This window comes from Clarias gariepinus, chromosome 5 (assembly GCF_024256425.1).
Source record: "Clarias gariepinus isolate MV-2021 ecotype Netherlands chromosome 5, CGAR_prim_01v2, whole genome shotgun sequence".
NCBI lineage: Eukaryota > Metazoa > Chordata > Actinopteri > Siluriformes > Clariidae > Clarias > Clarias gariepinus.
Genome location: NC_071104.1, coordinates 750741 through 767771, shown reverse-complemented (window position 1 = coordinate 767771; position 17031 = coordinate 750741). Strand labels below are relative to the sequence as shown.

The 17031-nt window shown below is 41.6% G+C and overlaps 1 protein-coding gene across 1 annotated transcript; it reads right to left on the bottom strand.

Moving 5' to 3' along the window:
- Positions 1-287: 287 nt before the first annotated feature.
- Positions 288-15924, bottom strand: mospd2 (motile sperm domain containing 2). Its single transcript, XM_053496805.1, has 15 exons — positions 15819-15924; positions 15654-15711; positions 14319-14474; positions 12733-12819; positions 12406-12560; positions 10802-10862; positions 10367-10405; positions 10165-10289; positions 9758-9931; positions 6385-6485; positions 3178-3271; positions 2983-3079; positions 2628-2751; positions 2404-2506; positions 288-758 (listed from the first exon to the last, which is right to left on the bottom strand). Exons 1-15 carry the CDS (start codon positions 15849-15851, stop codon positions 618-620), a joined length of 1548 nt encoding a protein of 515 aa, XP_053352780.1. The 5' UTR covers positions 15852-15924; the 3' UTR covers positions 288-617.
- Positions 15925-17031: the final 1107 nt, after the last annotated feature.

Genomic DNA, 17031 nt, shown 5'->3' with positions numbered 1-17031 from the left:
AGGACAACATCTAAACATACCAGTTCACCATAATACTCTACGTCCATGAGTCCCCCAGATCTGACCCAGAGGCCAACGTCTGGCTGGAGTCCCGAGACACCCTGGGAATGAAGGGGTTGTTGTCACACTCAGTCCTGAGTTCTGGGATTGTCCTCTGGTCCTGTGTTACAGAGTGTGGTGCTGGTGGATAAGCCAAGGCTTGAGTTTACTTTCTCTGACAAGCAGCCTATACTTACAGCGTATTCTAGTTATAACAAACGTAGTACACACACGTCACAAACACACCGTGGCAGTTAACAAATTGTTTTCATTTTATATAAACCTTCTGATTTGTTTTATACAATGGATCACAAAATGATGATATTTAATAATTACTATACAAGCTACACTGCATCTGTTATAAATTAAACATTTCATGAGAAGTCATAAAAAATACATCATTAATAACATCATTACTAAGAAGTAAGTATTAAAGTATTAAGTTTTGATCACACAAGTTCTCTGCTCAGTTAGGTCACGGGCATCACAAGCTCTGAGCCGATGATGTCATACAGTTCCTCTGATCCTCAGCAGCTTATTGGTCGTGTATTTTATTTATTCCTTCAGTTTTGTCCGTCCTATGAGGTCCACAGTGAATACATGGTGCAGAAACTGAAAGCCATCAGGACTGAAACCATAGTGAGAAGAACCTTCTGCACCCATAAACACGTCTCCAGTTTCTGTTCCAGGCGGGAGTTGGACACCATGAGACGTGTTAGCTGGAGCAACATAAGTAAACATGTTTAATTATCGCTCTTCAAACAGAAGATAACAGAAGATTAGTTTTTGTTACTGCTATAATTCCAAGTCATGCTTGTGTTTGTGGTGTGTGTTTATCAACCAGCTAGTCACTCTAGTCGTATACAGCATATGTAACACTACAGTCAAACTAAACTTACGCTGCAGGATCTTTAACCTACGCTATATACAGGCAGGTCCATAAATTTTGGAGCCCCAATTTTTTTTTTTTTTGCATTTGGCCTCTGTACACCACCAAATGAAATGAAACACTCAACATGTGAGCGAAGTCAAGCCTTTCAGCTTTAATTCAAGCAGTGTGATAAAAGTAACGTTCAGGAATTACACCCATTTTCATACACACACACACACACTTTGTAATTGTTTGTTCCATTGTTTATGAACTCTCCAAACACTTAGTATATCTAAAAGGTCTAGTCGCCATACTTGGATGAAAATCCTTTAGAGAGATACAGAGGATGAAAATCTTTCGCAGTCCACCACCGCCTTGTGATCTGGGGACTGACTTGGCCCGTGAAGGTTATCCCATTCCTTTGGGTTGGGTAGCTTTCACTGTATGTTTTGGATCATGATCTATTTGCAGTGTTTAGCTGAATCTGAGCAGAGAGCATTGGCTTATAGCCCTAATTTTATCAGAAGTCATATCATCAATAAACACCAGTCTCTTGACTGTAGACTTTGACGATTCTCCTCAAGAATGTTCTTGATTTGCCAGATGTGGTGAAAGCGTTCTTCTTCACCATGGACAGAATTCTGCGCTCGTCCACTTTAGTTGTCTCCCGTGCTCTTCCAGGCGTTTTGCTGTTGCTGAACTCACCAGTTAATTCCTGCTTTTTATGAATGATCCAGGCGGTTGTTTGGGCCTCTGCCAGCCTAATGTCGGCCTCCTTCATCTGCACAGGCACCTTATGGGACCTCATGTTGAGAGTTCGAGTGGACAGATACCAAATGCAAATGTAACACTCAGAACCACCTCCAGGCTGAGTCTGCTTGAGTAGACAATAAGTAACGAGACAATGGGGTTGTCCAGTGGTTAAGGTTGGACCACTGATTAGAAGATCACAGGTTCACCAGTACCAACACTTACGACCTAGACTTGGCCAAGACATTGTCTTGGGCCCTTGAGCATGGCCGAATGCTTGTCTTGGGCCCTTGAGCACGGCCGAATGCCGTAAATGTTGTCAGCCATCTGTTTCATTATTTATGAGCCCCAGAATGGGTATGTAAATGAAATTGGCTGTAATTCCCGAATTCCTGCCTGTTAATGGCACACTTTTGTCAAACCATTGTAACTTTTTTACAGACCATCTACATAGTCCCTGCCAGACTGACAAAAGTTTAAGTTTGTTTAATTGATTGATTGTATTTGCACGTGTTGATACCAAATCACACTGAGGTTCAATTATTTGTTTATTTGTGTTTTCATTATCCATTAAGTTATTTGATTTGAAGCCGATCACTGCAGAGTCTCAGGAACTCTGTGTCACTTGATATAAAAGATTTCCTAAATTACAGAATTTCAATAAACATCACATTCTTGTTACATGATTTAGGGAAAAATTTGACTCATCTCCAGCTTTGATAACACAATGTATGTTCACTTACCGCGGTTTGTAGATCATGTGCGTTGTTAGTCGAGCTGAGGGACAGGCTCTCGTTCAAATTGTTCAGAATAGATTTAGGAGGCTCGAGAACGTGACAGCGAAGTCTGGAAGAGACCGGAGGTGTTAATCAGGCATAACACTCTTAAATACGGCACATTTCTGTGTTTCTTCTCTTGTAATAAAGTCCAAAAATTAAAGTTGTAAACAAAGTTCAGTTTCAGTCACCTGTGCTCCATGATTTTAGTTTTCGATACTTCTTTCCAGAACTGAGAAAGATCAGAAGTGACAGCGTTTGGCTCCATCTCGGCCGCCATGATCAAGAAACGGTCCTGAGGAGATGCCTGGAAGCCTACACACACACACACACACGCACACCTTCAAGTAGAAACCTTGAAAAGGTAGTAATGGTGGCACAGGGTGGAGACAGAGAGTTCATTTCTAACCGCATTATTACGATTATGTGCAGCCGTAAGTAAACTGTCTCTCGCTGGTGTACAGCAGGAAAAAAATAATGAATTAATTAAGTTATTGTTATAAAAGCCTTTGTTTAAATATAAATGTCTGTGTATGAGTTCTGTACCTCCATGTAATGAAACTAAAATGTCTACGTTAGCGCCAGGCTCGCAGGTGCTACTGCTCGGCTTAACGCGGTATTTTTCCGGTGCTGTTGTTCGCACCTGAAAAAAAAAAAAGTATGTTAAGGAATCACATCACAAACATCACAACACTTGAGGGATTATCTGGAGCCCCTGCAGGTTTGCACCCTCACCCTCACCTTAAAGGCCACTTGATTTTTGGTGATGTTGTTCAGGATGATGAGACACTTTTTCTCTGTTTCTCTGGAGCCGAAACTGAGCTCCTCAGCCGGACTGAAAGAGAGACAAGTGGAGAAAGATAAGACTCACTAGCTGATCCGTTGATTTACATTCACTGTTTGTTTAAAAATAATGAAACATAAACATAAAAGAGATAAGGCAAAATAAAGCGCTAATAAAAATCGGTTTATGAAAATAATAGGTGTGTACAAAAGAAAGATAAAAGGCTATGGTGGCTGCAGATCCAGCTGCTGCAGAATGAGAGAGGGGGAGAGAGAGAGAGATGGGTGTGGGGGATTCTTCTACATGTTCCCAGCAGGAAACTTAGAAAATTATATTTAAAAAAAGCCAAAAGTAGAAGAAAATGCACCAAGCAGGGGTGCACCAGACCTGAAACCCTCATCCTTATGAAGGTTGCTCGAATGCAGCCTACGTCTGCCCAAAGAGCCTCCATAAGAACCCGAATAACACAAGCCCTTCACATGTATGTAAACACTTACGACCTAGACTTGGCCAAGACATCGTCCCCTCCATGACTGTAGCACAACTTCAGGTCATAACCCTGTAAAGACAAACTCCACCCAATTACACGTCATGTTGTGGAGGAGTGGAAACTTCAAAAGTTTTTCAGGCAAGAAAAGCAGAATGATGTTTCAGATGAGGTTCCAGTGTTTTAGGTAAGAAGCACACAGGAAGACGGGGCTGACCGTGAGGTTGAAGTTCCTGAACTGCACTATCCTGTGCTGGCGATGTCATAGAGAGCGCCATCCAAAGTGCCTTTGTGTCCTGGCTGGTGTAGGAAATTTGTAAGATCATGCAAGTGGAACACCTACAAACCCGGGTCAACCGTCCCACAGGCAGCAGGTACAGAGCGACAAAATGAAAACATACTATGCCTGAAGGAGGCTGAGCGCAGGAGAAAGACAGGGGCTTATTCCACTTGCTCAACCCTAGAGTGTCCCAACCAAGCAACATACTTCCAAATAATATTGGAAATATGTTTAAAGTACATACATGCAGTACCCCTGTATCACCATCACCTCTCCACCACCCCTTCATACACTACCCCTTGATCTCTACCACCCGTTCTCTTAATCCACTGTCAGAAAAATTCTCCTTCTCTGCCCACTGTACACTACCCTTCTGTCCCTACCACCTATGTGACCTTGACCCCTGTCAGCTGTCCAACTATAGGCCAATATCACCAATATCAAACCTCCCTTTTATCTCCAAGATCATAGAAAAAGCTGTAGCACGGCAGCTATGCTCATATCTGAATAAGGAATAATGCGTCATCACAGCACAGAGACAGCGCTGGTTAAAGTGGTAAATGACCTCCTACTGGTTCTGATTAGCGTTGTGTCTCTTTGCTTGTACTATTTTGTACTACTTGTACTGACCTTAAAACAGATTTTACGGCCCTCTCCTGGCTCAGATCTCGTTTGCGTGATTGTTATCAGTTTGTAGATTTAAATGGTGACTAATCTGTATGCAGTAAAATTAAGTTTGGTGTTCCACAGGGATTGGTTTTAGGCCCCTTGCTAATTTCTCTTTACATGCTTCTTCTGGGCGACATAATTTCTAAGCCCAGAGAAAGTATTATCCTTTACTGTTTTGCTGATGACACATAGTTACTGTATATTTCTCAGCAAAGATAGAAGATATGTAAAGGACACAAGACAGAAGTACTGGTACTAGGACAACATGTAATTAGAAGCAAGATTTTTGATCACATTTTACTGTAACTTTAGATAGCCACAATAAAGTTAGAAGTGCAACGGTGAAAGATCTCTGTGTAATTATACTGTAGATTCCAGTCTTGTATTTGAAGCTCATGCAGATAATATTACCAGGATAGCATTGTTTCACTTCAGAAATATTTTGCTAAGATAAGGAATATATTGTCACTAAAGTGCATAAAAACTACTTAATGCTTTTATCATCTCTAGGTTGGACTATTGTAATGCCTTACTGTATGGTTGTTCAACTAGATGCATAAACAAGCTTTAGTTAGTCCAGAATGCAGCAGTGAGAGTCCTCACTAGAACCTGAAGATACGAGCACATCACACCAAGCATTTTTATAAATAGATTAGCCTTAGGTAAAGGAGCAGATCTGGGGGACTCATGGACGTAGAGTATTATGGTGAACTGGTATGTTTGGATGCTGTCTTCCTCACTCTCATTGATCACTCAGGTTTGTTGACGGTGAGGTGATTGGTCGCTTTACATCTCAGTTCTTCCTCATGTCTGTGTTTCCTTCTGGCTCCTCCCTTTTAGTTATGATGTCATAATTAGTCCTGCCGGAGTCTCTGCTTGCACTCTACAGTTAATATACATTCACATTATACACTGTGTGACAGTGACCATACCTAACTGTTATCTCTCTCTCTCTTTCATGTCCCTGTCTCTCCTGAGTTTCCAGTGAACCAGACTCCCTCTGTCTCTGGACCTGTCTGACTCGTCCTGGTGTCCCTCTTCTGGTTGGAGATCTGGTCACATGGAGGCCCCGTGTGGTCTGTCTGGGATGCGTGTGGTGACTGGGGACGGTTCCACTTTAACATGAAGACGGTCCTGTCCTCTGCTGTAGACAGCTGTTCTCTGAGGACTCGTGACTGCAGTCACTCGATAGTTCAGGACTGGAGTTTCCTACAGTCTACCTGAGCCTCCAATAACCAGCTGGACTCCATATGAACTTCTTCACATCTTCTGTTATACTGAACCTCCAGCCTCCTAACACACAGTATGAGTGCAGATCAATCCCTGCTATCCGTTATCACCCAGATGAGGATGGGTTCCCTGGTGAGTCTGGTTCCTCTCAAGGTTTCTTCCTATTACCATCTCCATCTGATCATTCTGATTCAGAGACATTCACATTTCATTTCAAACTTTGTAAAAAGCGCTATACAAATAAAACTAAACTCAATTAAAATCTGTCCATACATCATCTACATACCAACTACCCCTCAGTCCTTACCTCGTGTCCACCTCCTCTTCATGCACTACCCCTCCACCCTGTACACTAGTTGTCACTCCCTACAGTCTGCACTCTATCTCTGATCCCATGGCCTGTTCTTCCCTAACCCTATACGTTCATGACTGGGTTCCTCAAAGGGTTCTCCTGACATCTCTATCACCTTACCGCACATCACGGCCACTGACTCTTACCTGACATGCAGCAAAGCACCCTTAAAAGTGGTCAGAGGTTTCCTGGCTCCTCGGAGTCGAATCAAACTTTCACTTCTGTCTGTTTCCTCGGCAAAATTCACCTAAAAACACAAACACACACACACAAAATAGAAGAGTGAAAGGTTAGAAACACAACAGCATGTTGGGCAGCATTTCACCCGGTTGTGAAGAAACAAAAAAAATCCCACCCGACACACACACACACAGAGACACACACACACACAGACACAGACACACTCACCCTCCAAAAAAAAAAAAAATGCTCCTTACTTGGCAGTATTAATAATCATGTTATTATTATTATCATTATTATTATTAACAACCATAAGAAAAAAAAGAATAAGACATATATTACACACACACACACACACACACACGTGCGTCTCATGTGTGAGTCATAAGACACAAAACCAAAGTGCTGAACTCTTACACTTTTTTTTCCCCCCAAGATTACAGAAGTGGGACAGAAGCAATAATTGAGAGGGTGTGTACACGTGTATACACACACACACACACACACACACGCACGCAAAATAGTGTCAAAGTGGAAAGGTTAAAGGTCACTGACTGATGAACCAAACAGCACTTCCTTACAACGAGCACAACATATGACTAATTATCCAACTTATTATTCACGTGTTGGTGTCTTTATGTTTATGTACGTGTTTATATGTTTATGAACAATTAAATAAAAGGAGCCGCTTCAGTTCTGAAATGCCATTGATTTATTATTTTGAATATATTACTTGATTCCAGTCAATTGCCAAAAAATAGAAGAAATAGAATTAGTACTACATGATTAAACATAAGTTATTAGTGCAAGTTACAGGAACAAGAAACAGCTGCATCCCAGCCAAAGTAAAATAAAGTTAAATGAAATTGAAATGAAATAGACACATAAAACCAGAGGTTTAAATAGAAATAAAAAAGAAATAAACATTCTCTCTCTATTCATTATTTAACCAGCAGCCCATATAATGAAAGGGAAGTGCATAAGGACACATGGACATGTCTGTATGTACACTACCCCTAAGGTGTGCACACTACCCCTACAGCCTGCTCACTGCAGGCTGAATGAAACCAAAGGACACTTATTAAAACTTCAGTAGGAATAAAATCACAGCACCGTCAGTGTGTCTGAGCCGAACCCTTGATTACGTTCTGGAGTGTCAGTGGAGTGTTTTACAAATAATAATCTTCAAGCTTCTCTATTTTACTTCATGTCTGAGACGTGAGGTCGCTCACAGAGGCCCGAGGAGGGAGGAAGGGGGTGAGGGAGTGCAGGACGGACCAGGAGGGCGGCGCTCTAGAGCCCTTTAGAGTAATGAAAGCCCAGCGTGGGAGCGGACCTCAGTCTCAGAGAGACACACAGTGAACCGGGACGAGTCTCGAAATGATCAGGACATCACGCAATACCTTTTAGCAGTGTGTGTGTGTGTGTGTGTGTGTGTGTGTGTGTGTGTGCAAAGAACCCATGTTAGACATGATTAAACAGGAAATGTAAATTACTGCATCAGTAAACAAATCACATGAAAAACGATCACTGTTGATAATTAAAAAGGAAAAGGAAGTGAAATCAGGAGGACATGGGACATCCGGGGGAAACGCCAGGGACGCCGGCAACGCGAGGACGACGCCGAACACCTCCGCCGTCTTAAACGTCCTTATTATAAAACAAACAAAAAGGAAAGAAATAACTTTAGAACATGGAGAAGAGCGATGGAGCTCAGGGCTGTGATGAGAAACTGGATTATTGACACAATAACGTTAACACACATATACTGTACAACATAACAATAACAACAATAACAACAATAACATAACACACAGACACACACAATGATGAAGTAGTTTGTACTACACTGTGTCAGTGACTTTTAGTGAAACCCCGTGAGTCTTCATGTTTCTAAATCAACAATGGACGAGAATCTGTGCGAAAGTATCGCTGATCCTGCACGTCCACAGACACGTGGACAGACAGACACACAAACATCAGACATTAACACACAGACACGTGGACAGACAGACACACAAACATCAGACATTAACACACAGACACGTGGACAGACGCTCAGACAGACAGACAAACATCATACATTTACACACAGACACGTGGACAGACGCTCAGACAGACACACAAACATCAGACACTCACACACAGACATGCAGACAGACGCTCAGACACTCAGTGTCTTTCAATCTCTGCGAATGTGTGACTTGTCTCATGTGCGTGTCCTCAGACACATGGACACGTGGACACGCCCCTGCTGATGTCATACAGGGTCAGGTACCTGGTCTGTAAGGGTGAATGAACCCCACCACGGGACGACACCAGTCTACCTGCTGTCAGTTACACATTACAGCAAACGTGTGTGTGTGTGTGTGTGTGTGTGTGTGTGAGCTCTAAATGATGAGGATGTAGAAGATGTGAAACACACAGATGCTGGACGGAGGACGGTTACTGACGCCTCCAGAACAGACGAGTGAACAGGAAGTGAGTCTAAAGTGTCCGACTCTCACCTCCGTGTTTACTATCAATAATATCAATAATAATAATAATAATAATAGATAGTTATAGATAGAACTTTTTAAGTGTTTTTAATAAATTACTGCAAGATGAAAATATTTATGTAATTAAAAAAATGAAAAAAATAAAACAGACCTGCACAGTTTGATCAGAATTAAAACAAATGAGAAACATACAGGGTGCATTTTTATTTAAAATAAATAATAAAAGTTAATTTGCAAAAACAAACAGAAAAGACAGGAGGCAGAGTTGGAGGTAGCAGAGCTGAAGATGTTGAGGTTCTCTTTGGGAGTGACAAGGATGGATAGGATGAAGAATGAGTTTATCAGAGGGACAACCCACGTTAGATGTTTTGGAGATAAAGTCAGAGAGGCCAGATTGAGGTGGTTTGGACATGTTCAGAGGAGAGATGGTGAATATATCAGTAGAAGGATGCTGAGGTTGGAACTGCCAGGCAGGAGGTCTAGAGGAAGACCAAAGAGGAGATTTATGGATGCAGTGAGAGAGGACATGAAGTTAGTTGGTGTGAGAGAAGAGGATGCAGAGGATAGGGTTAGATGGAGGCAGATGATTCGCTGTGGCGACCCCTGAAAGGGAACAGCCCAAAGACAAAGAAGAAGAAGAATTTGCAAAAACAAACACAAAGCTGGTGAAAGGACTGAAGGTCAACAGTGTGGTTTTAAAGACTATAAATGAATAAGACGAGACTAAAACCCCATTAGCAGCAGCGGAGTGTTCGAGCGCCATGATGGAGACACGACCGACGTGACGCTAAACTGCGCGTGTAAGTGAGGAACGAGAGAGGGCCGGAGGAGACGCCTGTACCTTTTTGGTCTTGACGGTTAGTTCCATGTTAAAGCTGGAGTCCAGACTCTCTTTACACTCCGACTCGGTGTCCTTTATCTCGCTCTCGTCCTCGCTGGCGATCGGACCGTTCTCACACATGGGGGACTGGAAGTCGTCGTCCGGCAGCGGCGGGTAGCTGTACTTAAACTGGTCCTAAACCACACAGAGACGCTGCAGTCAGTCAGAACACTCGCATCAACGCAAGAGCTAGCTGAAACACTCACTGATTACTGACAAAGTATTGGCGCCTTTATTCCAGGGGGCCATCATGATTAGCTGAACGGATGTGAGACATTAAAGAGTCTCCAGTGTGAGAGGTGTGTAACTTTATCATACAGATGCTACACAACATCGAAACCGTAACAACGAGCCGGCGAGGCGCTCACCGTTCCCCCCATGTGCGGCGGCAGGTGCTCGGGGTCGATGTACTGCGTCACCTCGCTTTTGGAGACGAATTTCAGCTTGCTGATCGCCTCTGGCCCGAGCCACGTCTTAACGATCTTCCACGCAGCTGTAACACCGAGACGCTAATTTAACACACCTCCGTCACAAGGGCGTTATAAAGCAGAGTGACGTTAAACTCCTTACCGTTCATAATCCAGGGCATCTCGTACAGGATCATCTTGGCTAGGAGGAGAAGAAGAAGAAGAAATAGGTTTAACTGTATTTAAATACAAACTAGAGAGAGAGAGAGAGACATCTAGCACAGTGCAGGCGATCGATCGTAATACACCGTGGTTTCCATAGCAACGGTTATAGTGTGGGATTTATACAGTGTATCAGTATGTGTAAGAAAGGAGTCTCCAGTGTCAGGGCTTTAACACATAAGGTAATGGATAAGTGAGTGTAAGTTCCAGCTCGTGCTGTTACGGGAAGATAACGGGCTGCGCGTCGGCTACAGCGACGCCGCTTCACCTCCCCTCGAAGGCGCTGATTATCTTCCCACAGCAGCATGACACCGAGCGACTGGTTTCACTCCGGGTTTAACACACACCGGGAGGAGACAAACGTGAGCGCACTTACACAGAGATTTGGGGTAGTAAACTTTAAAGCAGTTGATGATGTACTTCACAAAGTCCATATCCTGTAAAACAAAGAAATAAAACAAACTAATTAAAATAAAATCAAAGAAATAAATATAAGGACAGACCGAAGACAATGCTGATGAGACTTATAGTTTATAATAAAAATATATATAAAATATAAAAACATATATGTATCTGTGGACATTTGGGGGAAATATGTTCGGGTTTTTGGTTTATTTTATCAGAAACATGAGAAATAATAATAATAATAAAGCACAGCATTCAGGAAACACACATGCACTACACACACCTCCAACTAAACAGGAAAAAAAATACAAAGTTTGAGCGTTTTAATGCTTTGTGCTGCGTGTTTCCTAGATGTACACGTGAACCTGAGACGTGCGCGGCGTCCTGAATCACGCTAATCCACTTTATCTAATCTACTGTTACTGATTAAAATGAGTTCTAGATGGGATTTAATCACACCATGCAAACATGTTTGGAAACGGTGACCTTTGGCCTGTGGCTTGATTTTCTCACACACACACACACACACACACACACACACACACACACACACACACACGCACACACACTGTAGAGTCTGAAAGTTCACTTCCAAGAACTGATTAGCCTCTAAACACTAATAACACACTTCTCTAGGTTCAGTAAGTACCAGTGGGCGGAGCCTGTCCCCCTGGGGTGGGGGGGATAGGTGTCGGGGGTAAAAACTGCTCCCACTGCTGAGGAGTAACTGGGACAGGAGCGAGACGTAGGTCAGTCTGAGAGAGAGGATTTACACAGGAGTGTGTGTGTGTGTGTGTGTGTGTGTGTGTGTGTGTGTGTGTGTGTGTGTCTGTCAGGGGTTTGATCTCTGCTGCGGGATAAGCAGTTCTTGGACGTGGACTTTTTGCGCGCACACACGCACACACGCACACACGCACACACACACACACACACACACACGAGATGCTTTTACCTTCATAAAATATCCTTAAAGCGAACAGACAGTAAAGCGAAACATCAGCAACAATAAACAGCAAAACATTATAATAAACTGATACATTTAAAAACATAAATAACTTATTAAATGAACATTGTTTCATTTTGACATTCATGTGTGTGTGTGTGTGTGTGTGTGTGTGTGTGTGTGTGTGTGTGTAAACCGTTTTATTCCTCTTTAAGTGTTGTGTGTAGCCCTGCCTGTGTGAGATTAGGAGTGTGTACAGATTATAACTCCCTACAGCCCGGCTGCCCTCACACGACCCCAGAGTCTGACCAAGCTGTCTGAACCCCACACACACACACACACACACACACACACACACACACACATGCCCACGCGCCCACCTACACCCAAACCTACACCCACATCAACACTCACACCCACGCCACACACACACACACACACACACACGCCTAAACCCCCACCCAATACATCTATTATTATTTACCTACGATGTTTCTGTTTATTTATGTGCGATGTCATTTTTGTTTATTTACTCAATGTTATTAATACTGTTTATATACTTATGATGTTGTTGCTTATTTACTAGTTTTTTTATTATTGTTTACTTATAGTCTTGTTATTTATTTACTTACGATGTTGCTGATGCCGGACTCAGACATGTCGAAGACGACGGTTAGGGGCATCCCGGGCTCGCGCTTGACGTAGCGCTCCAGCCAGAAGGCCACGTACCTCTTCTTGTCCAGAATGGTCTTACCGTCTTTAGTGTGAAGCTTCACCCTGAACCAGACTGAAAAACACACACACAAACGCACACACACACACACACCTGTAACCAAAGCGTCTGTAATCACAGCACACACGTCTGTAGAGACATTTTAAAAACCTACATATGTACCAGACGTTACTGTCTTACATTCTGTAGAATTGTGTTAGCTGTTACCATGGTAACTTGGACCTACAGAGTTTGTTGCCTTCTTTGTCGTAGCCGTGAAGATAAACAGCTCCAGTCTCAAACATCCAGCGTGGAATACTGCTCTCGGTCAGATCTGTCACAAAACAATCAGCTACATCACAACACAACAAGCTTAAAGCTAGCAACACCTGCAGCTAAAGCTACAGAGAAGCTACAACTGAGCTTCTTTAAACCCTAATTAACTACGATAAACTACATCAACAAAACATATAGGTATTAAAAAAACTTACAATATAAGTAAATAAACACTGCCAAAAAAAAAACATTTTATTGAATGAAATAATCTTTCATATAAATTACATTGACCTCCACTTAAAATAAATTTAAAACAAACCAAATACAGTGACACCTCGGTTTGCGAGGTGTACAAATACAGAGTAACGCGATTTGCGAGTGTTCCGCAAGACGAAGCAAAGATTTTTAATAGATTTTTACTTGGAAAACAAACAAGTCTTGGTTTACGAGTACCAAGTATCACACATGCGCTTCCTGTTTTGTCTTTCAAAAAAAATAAATCCATAAAAACTAACCAAATTCTCTGCCAGTAAACTAGAAACCTTCTGTTAAACTTTTAGTAAAATTTGACTAAAAATTTATTAAATAATCTTATATTTTATTTGGTTTGTTGTAAACTTATTTTAGAAAAGTGTAGAGGATTGTAAGTGTACTCAAAATATTTAAACTTTTTAAGATAAATTTTTTGCAGTGTATTAAATGAAACAAACTTTTCATTTAATACAAGATTAACAATAAAAAGTAAGTAAACTTAACAAAATTAACCAAAAATATATTAAACAAAATGAACTTTTAAAAAAAAAGCTATTTTAAATGAAAAGCAAAAACAACATTCTGTATGTAATTACTTTTAATATGCGTAACCAAATAAAACTAAAATCAACAAAAATACTTTACAAAATGAATGAAAGTCAACAACATAATTAACTTAATTAGCAAAATAACTTTTCCAAATCCTCTACAAAATAAACAAATTCAACAAAATCAGTAAATTAAAGATGTCATTAATATAAACGGAGTAAATAACAAAGTGTGTTAAACTAAACAATGTGACAGATGACCTGAGTAAGAAATAAACCACAAAGTGTGAGATGTTAAAGAAGAAGAAGCATGCGATAGTCTTTTAAAACGCGAGTATTTACAAATAACAGAGGAGGTTTGTATTGTCTGTAAAAGCTGAAGTTTACATAATAATATATATTTAGTGTGAATCGATTCTGAATCTAAGACTGCCCTGATGACTGATTTACATAATAATCTGTGCTCATGTTTCTGTGATTTTAAAGGGAACTCTTCTGGAAAAACAACAATTGTACAAAAGAAGTAAAATATGATGAAATATAATGACTTTACTCAAATAAAATTATTTTTATTATAAAAACAACTAGCAAAGCTTACATTCTAAAAAAAGTACACCCCTAATAATAAAAACAAAAGCTGAACAAAAACTTAAAAATGACATACAACTCTGACTGCTGCAGGAAGTGTTTGGGGCGGGGCCTCTGTTCAGGTCGGATAGTTTTATTGAAATTCTTCTGTGTGAGTGTTCCTACTTACCGTTCACATTAAACTCTCTCCTCCACTGGAAGCTCTCGTCGATCATCTTCAGCGCATCGTCCACCACGAACAGCCTCCAGGTGAGGTAGTTCTGCACCAGCGCGTCGTCTCTCAGCAGGCGCTCCACGTCTCTGCTGTCGTACTTCTGCGCCGAGTCTGACGGAGAACCGGAGAGCGTTTACAGCGGAGAGCGCTTCGTCATGACAGTCTAACAAACAACTACTAGAACGGTTATTATTACTGAGTTTAAGAATAATAAATCAAAAATGTATTTTATTTGTCATGTACACAACATTATACAGAGAAATGCTTCTACAACTGTCTGTGAACTAAAATGGAAAGATGGAATAGAAGGATTCCACAAAAATAATACTGCACTAAGAATACAATCAAACTTAATAATAAAAAAATAATAATAACTTTTAATTAAACTAAAAGTTCTCAAAAATAAGAATACAAACATAAATAAGAAAATAAATTGCTTGGAATATACAAGTTTACAAACTTACAGGATAAAAAAAGACTTATAATATAAATATATAAATATATATAAAGTCATGTACGACACATTCAACAGGAATTTAAATGAACTTGTGTTTATGAAAGTTATAGTGATGAACCTCAAGAAGACGGTAAAGTGTGTGTCTCTATTAAAGTTCAAAGGTCAGAGTTAACCAGAAACACCAGGTTCCTTCATTCAGTGTGGACCCATAACGAGTCAGAACTTACACACACACACACACACACACACACACTCTACAGCAGTCACAGTGAGGAACTGAAGGAGGAACTGAGCTGTGAGGAATTCCTGCACTTCCCACTACACTGCATTCACATTCCACTCTGTTCACACACACACACACACACACACACACAGCACTTAGACACGTGACACGTGACAGAGTGTGGAAATAACAGCACATCAAACAGAAACCGCTCGGTATGTCAGTACTGTACAGTTCTGTCTAAAGTAATGGCACCCATCAGTCAGAGTCCTGTTCACTGTGTTCACTACACACACTTTAAAGAGGAACTTTAAAGAAAGTAAACTCATTGAACACACACACACACACACACACACACACACTCACTCACTCACACACAAACACACACTCAGTCACACACACACACACACACACACACACACTTGTAGTTTTGCAGTCAACTGATTATTCTGTGCTACACAGGAGTATGTCTAGAGAAACTTTAAGGAAAGTGAACACACACTCTCTCTCTCACACTCTCTCTCTCTCTCTCACACTCTCTCTCTCTCTCTCTCTCTCTCTCTCACACTCTCTCTCTCTCTCTCTCACACACACACACACACACACTCACCCTGTACGAAGTCATCTTTAAACCTCTGTCGTGTTTCCTGAACCTTCAGCTCTAAATCCTGTGAAACATTCAAACACAAGAGGAAGTGATTAATACTGGACACACACACACACACACACACACACACACACACAGAGCGCGTGATTGTACGGTTCTGACTCGGACCTGCTCCGGCTCGGGCTGTGCGCGCGCCGCCATGTTTGTTTGCACTGCCTGTCACATCCGGGTTGCCAGATTGGGCTGAGTTCAGTTTCATCCCCCTTCAGCCTGAGGGGAAGGAGTGTACAGTAGGAGTGTACAGAAGAAGTGTACAGAAGGAGTGTATAGTAGGAGTGTACAGAAGAAGTGTACAGAAGGAGTGTATAGTAGGAGTGTACAGAAGAAGTGTACAGAAGGAGTGTATAGTAGGAGTGTACAGAAGAAGTGTATAGTAGGAGTGTACAGAACTTTACTTCTGTACTTTACTCACACAGCAGAGGCAGATCTCCCAGAAACCTCATCTACCCTCCAGTACTGTCTCATTGTCCTGCACTGGTGGTAGGTGGGCTCTGGAACTGCCAATCTGCTGTAAATAAAGCAGACTTTATCTCTGCCCTAGCTACTCATTACTCTTTTGACTTTCTGGCACTAACTGAGACCTGGATATCTCCTCAGAACTCAGCTACACCGGCTGCCCTATCCTCTGCCTATGTATTCTCTCACACTCCACGAGAAACTGGCAGAGGTGGTGGTACGGGTCTCCTGTTGTCCAAGAGGTGGTCCTTCTCGCCCATCACCCTGTCTCATCTCAGTTTTTCATCATTTGAATTTCATGCAGTTAAGGTAACCTCTCCAATTAACCTCCACATCTTGGTTATTTACCGTCCTCCTGGCTCTCTAGGAAACTTTCTAGATGAAATGGACATACTTCTTAGTCTTTTTCCTTCTGCTAACACTCCTCTCACTGTTCTAGGAGATTTCAACCTTCCATCTGATAAACTCCAATCCTCTTTCCTTCTCCCTCTCCTTAACTCCTTCTCTTTAACCCTAAACAGCTGCCCTCCTACACACAAGGCAGGAAATTCTCTCGACCTTGTTTTCTGCCGCCCTTCCCCAGTCACAGATATCACTACTATTCCTCTTCATAAATCTGATCATTACCTGGTATCCTTCACTATAACCCTTCCCATTCTATGTAAACCTAACCACCAAAATGTCTCTTTTACCCGCAAAAACCTTCACTCTGTCTCCCCTTCCTCTGTGTCTTCATACACCCTATCATTCCTCCCAGACCCAGACTCCTTCTCCTCTTTACCACTAGAGACTGCGACTGAAACTTTCCTCTCCTCTCTCTCCTCATCCATAGATCTCCTTTGCCCGCTGTCATCTAAACCAAGGA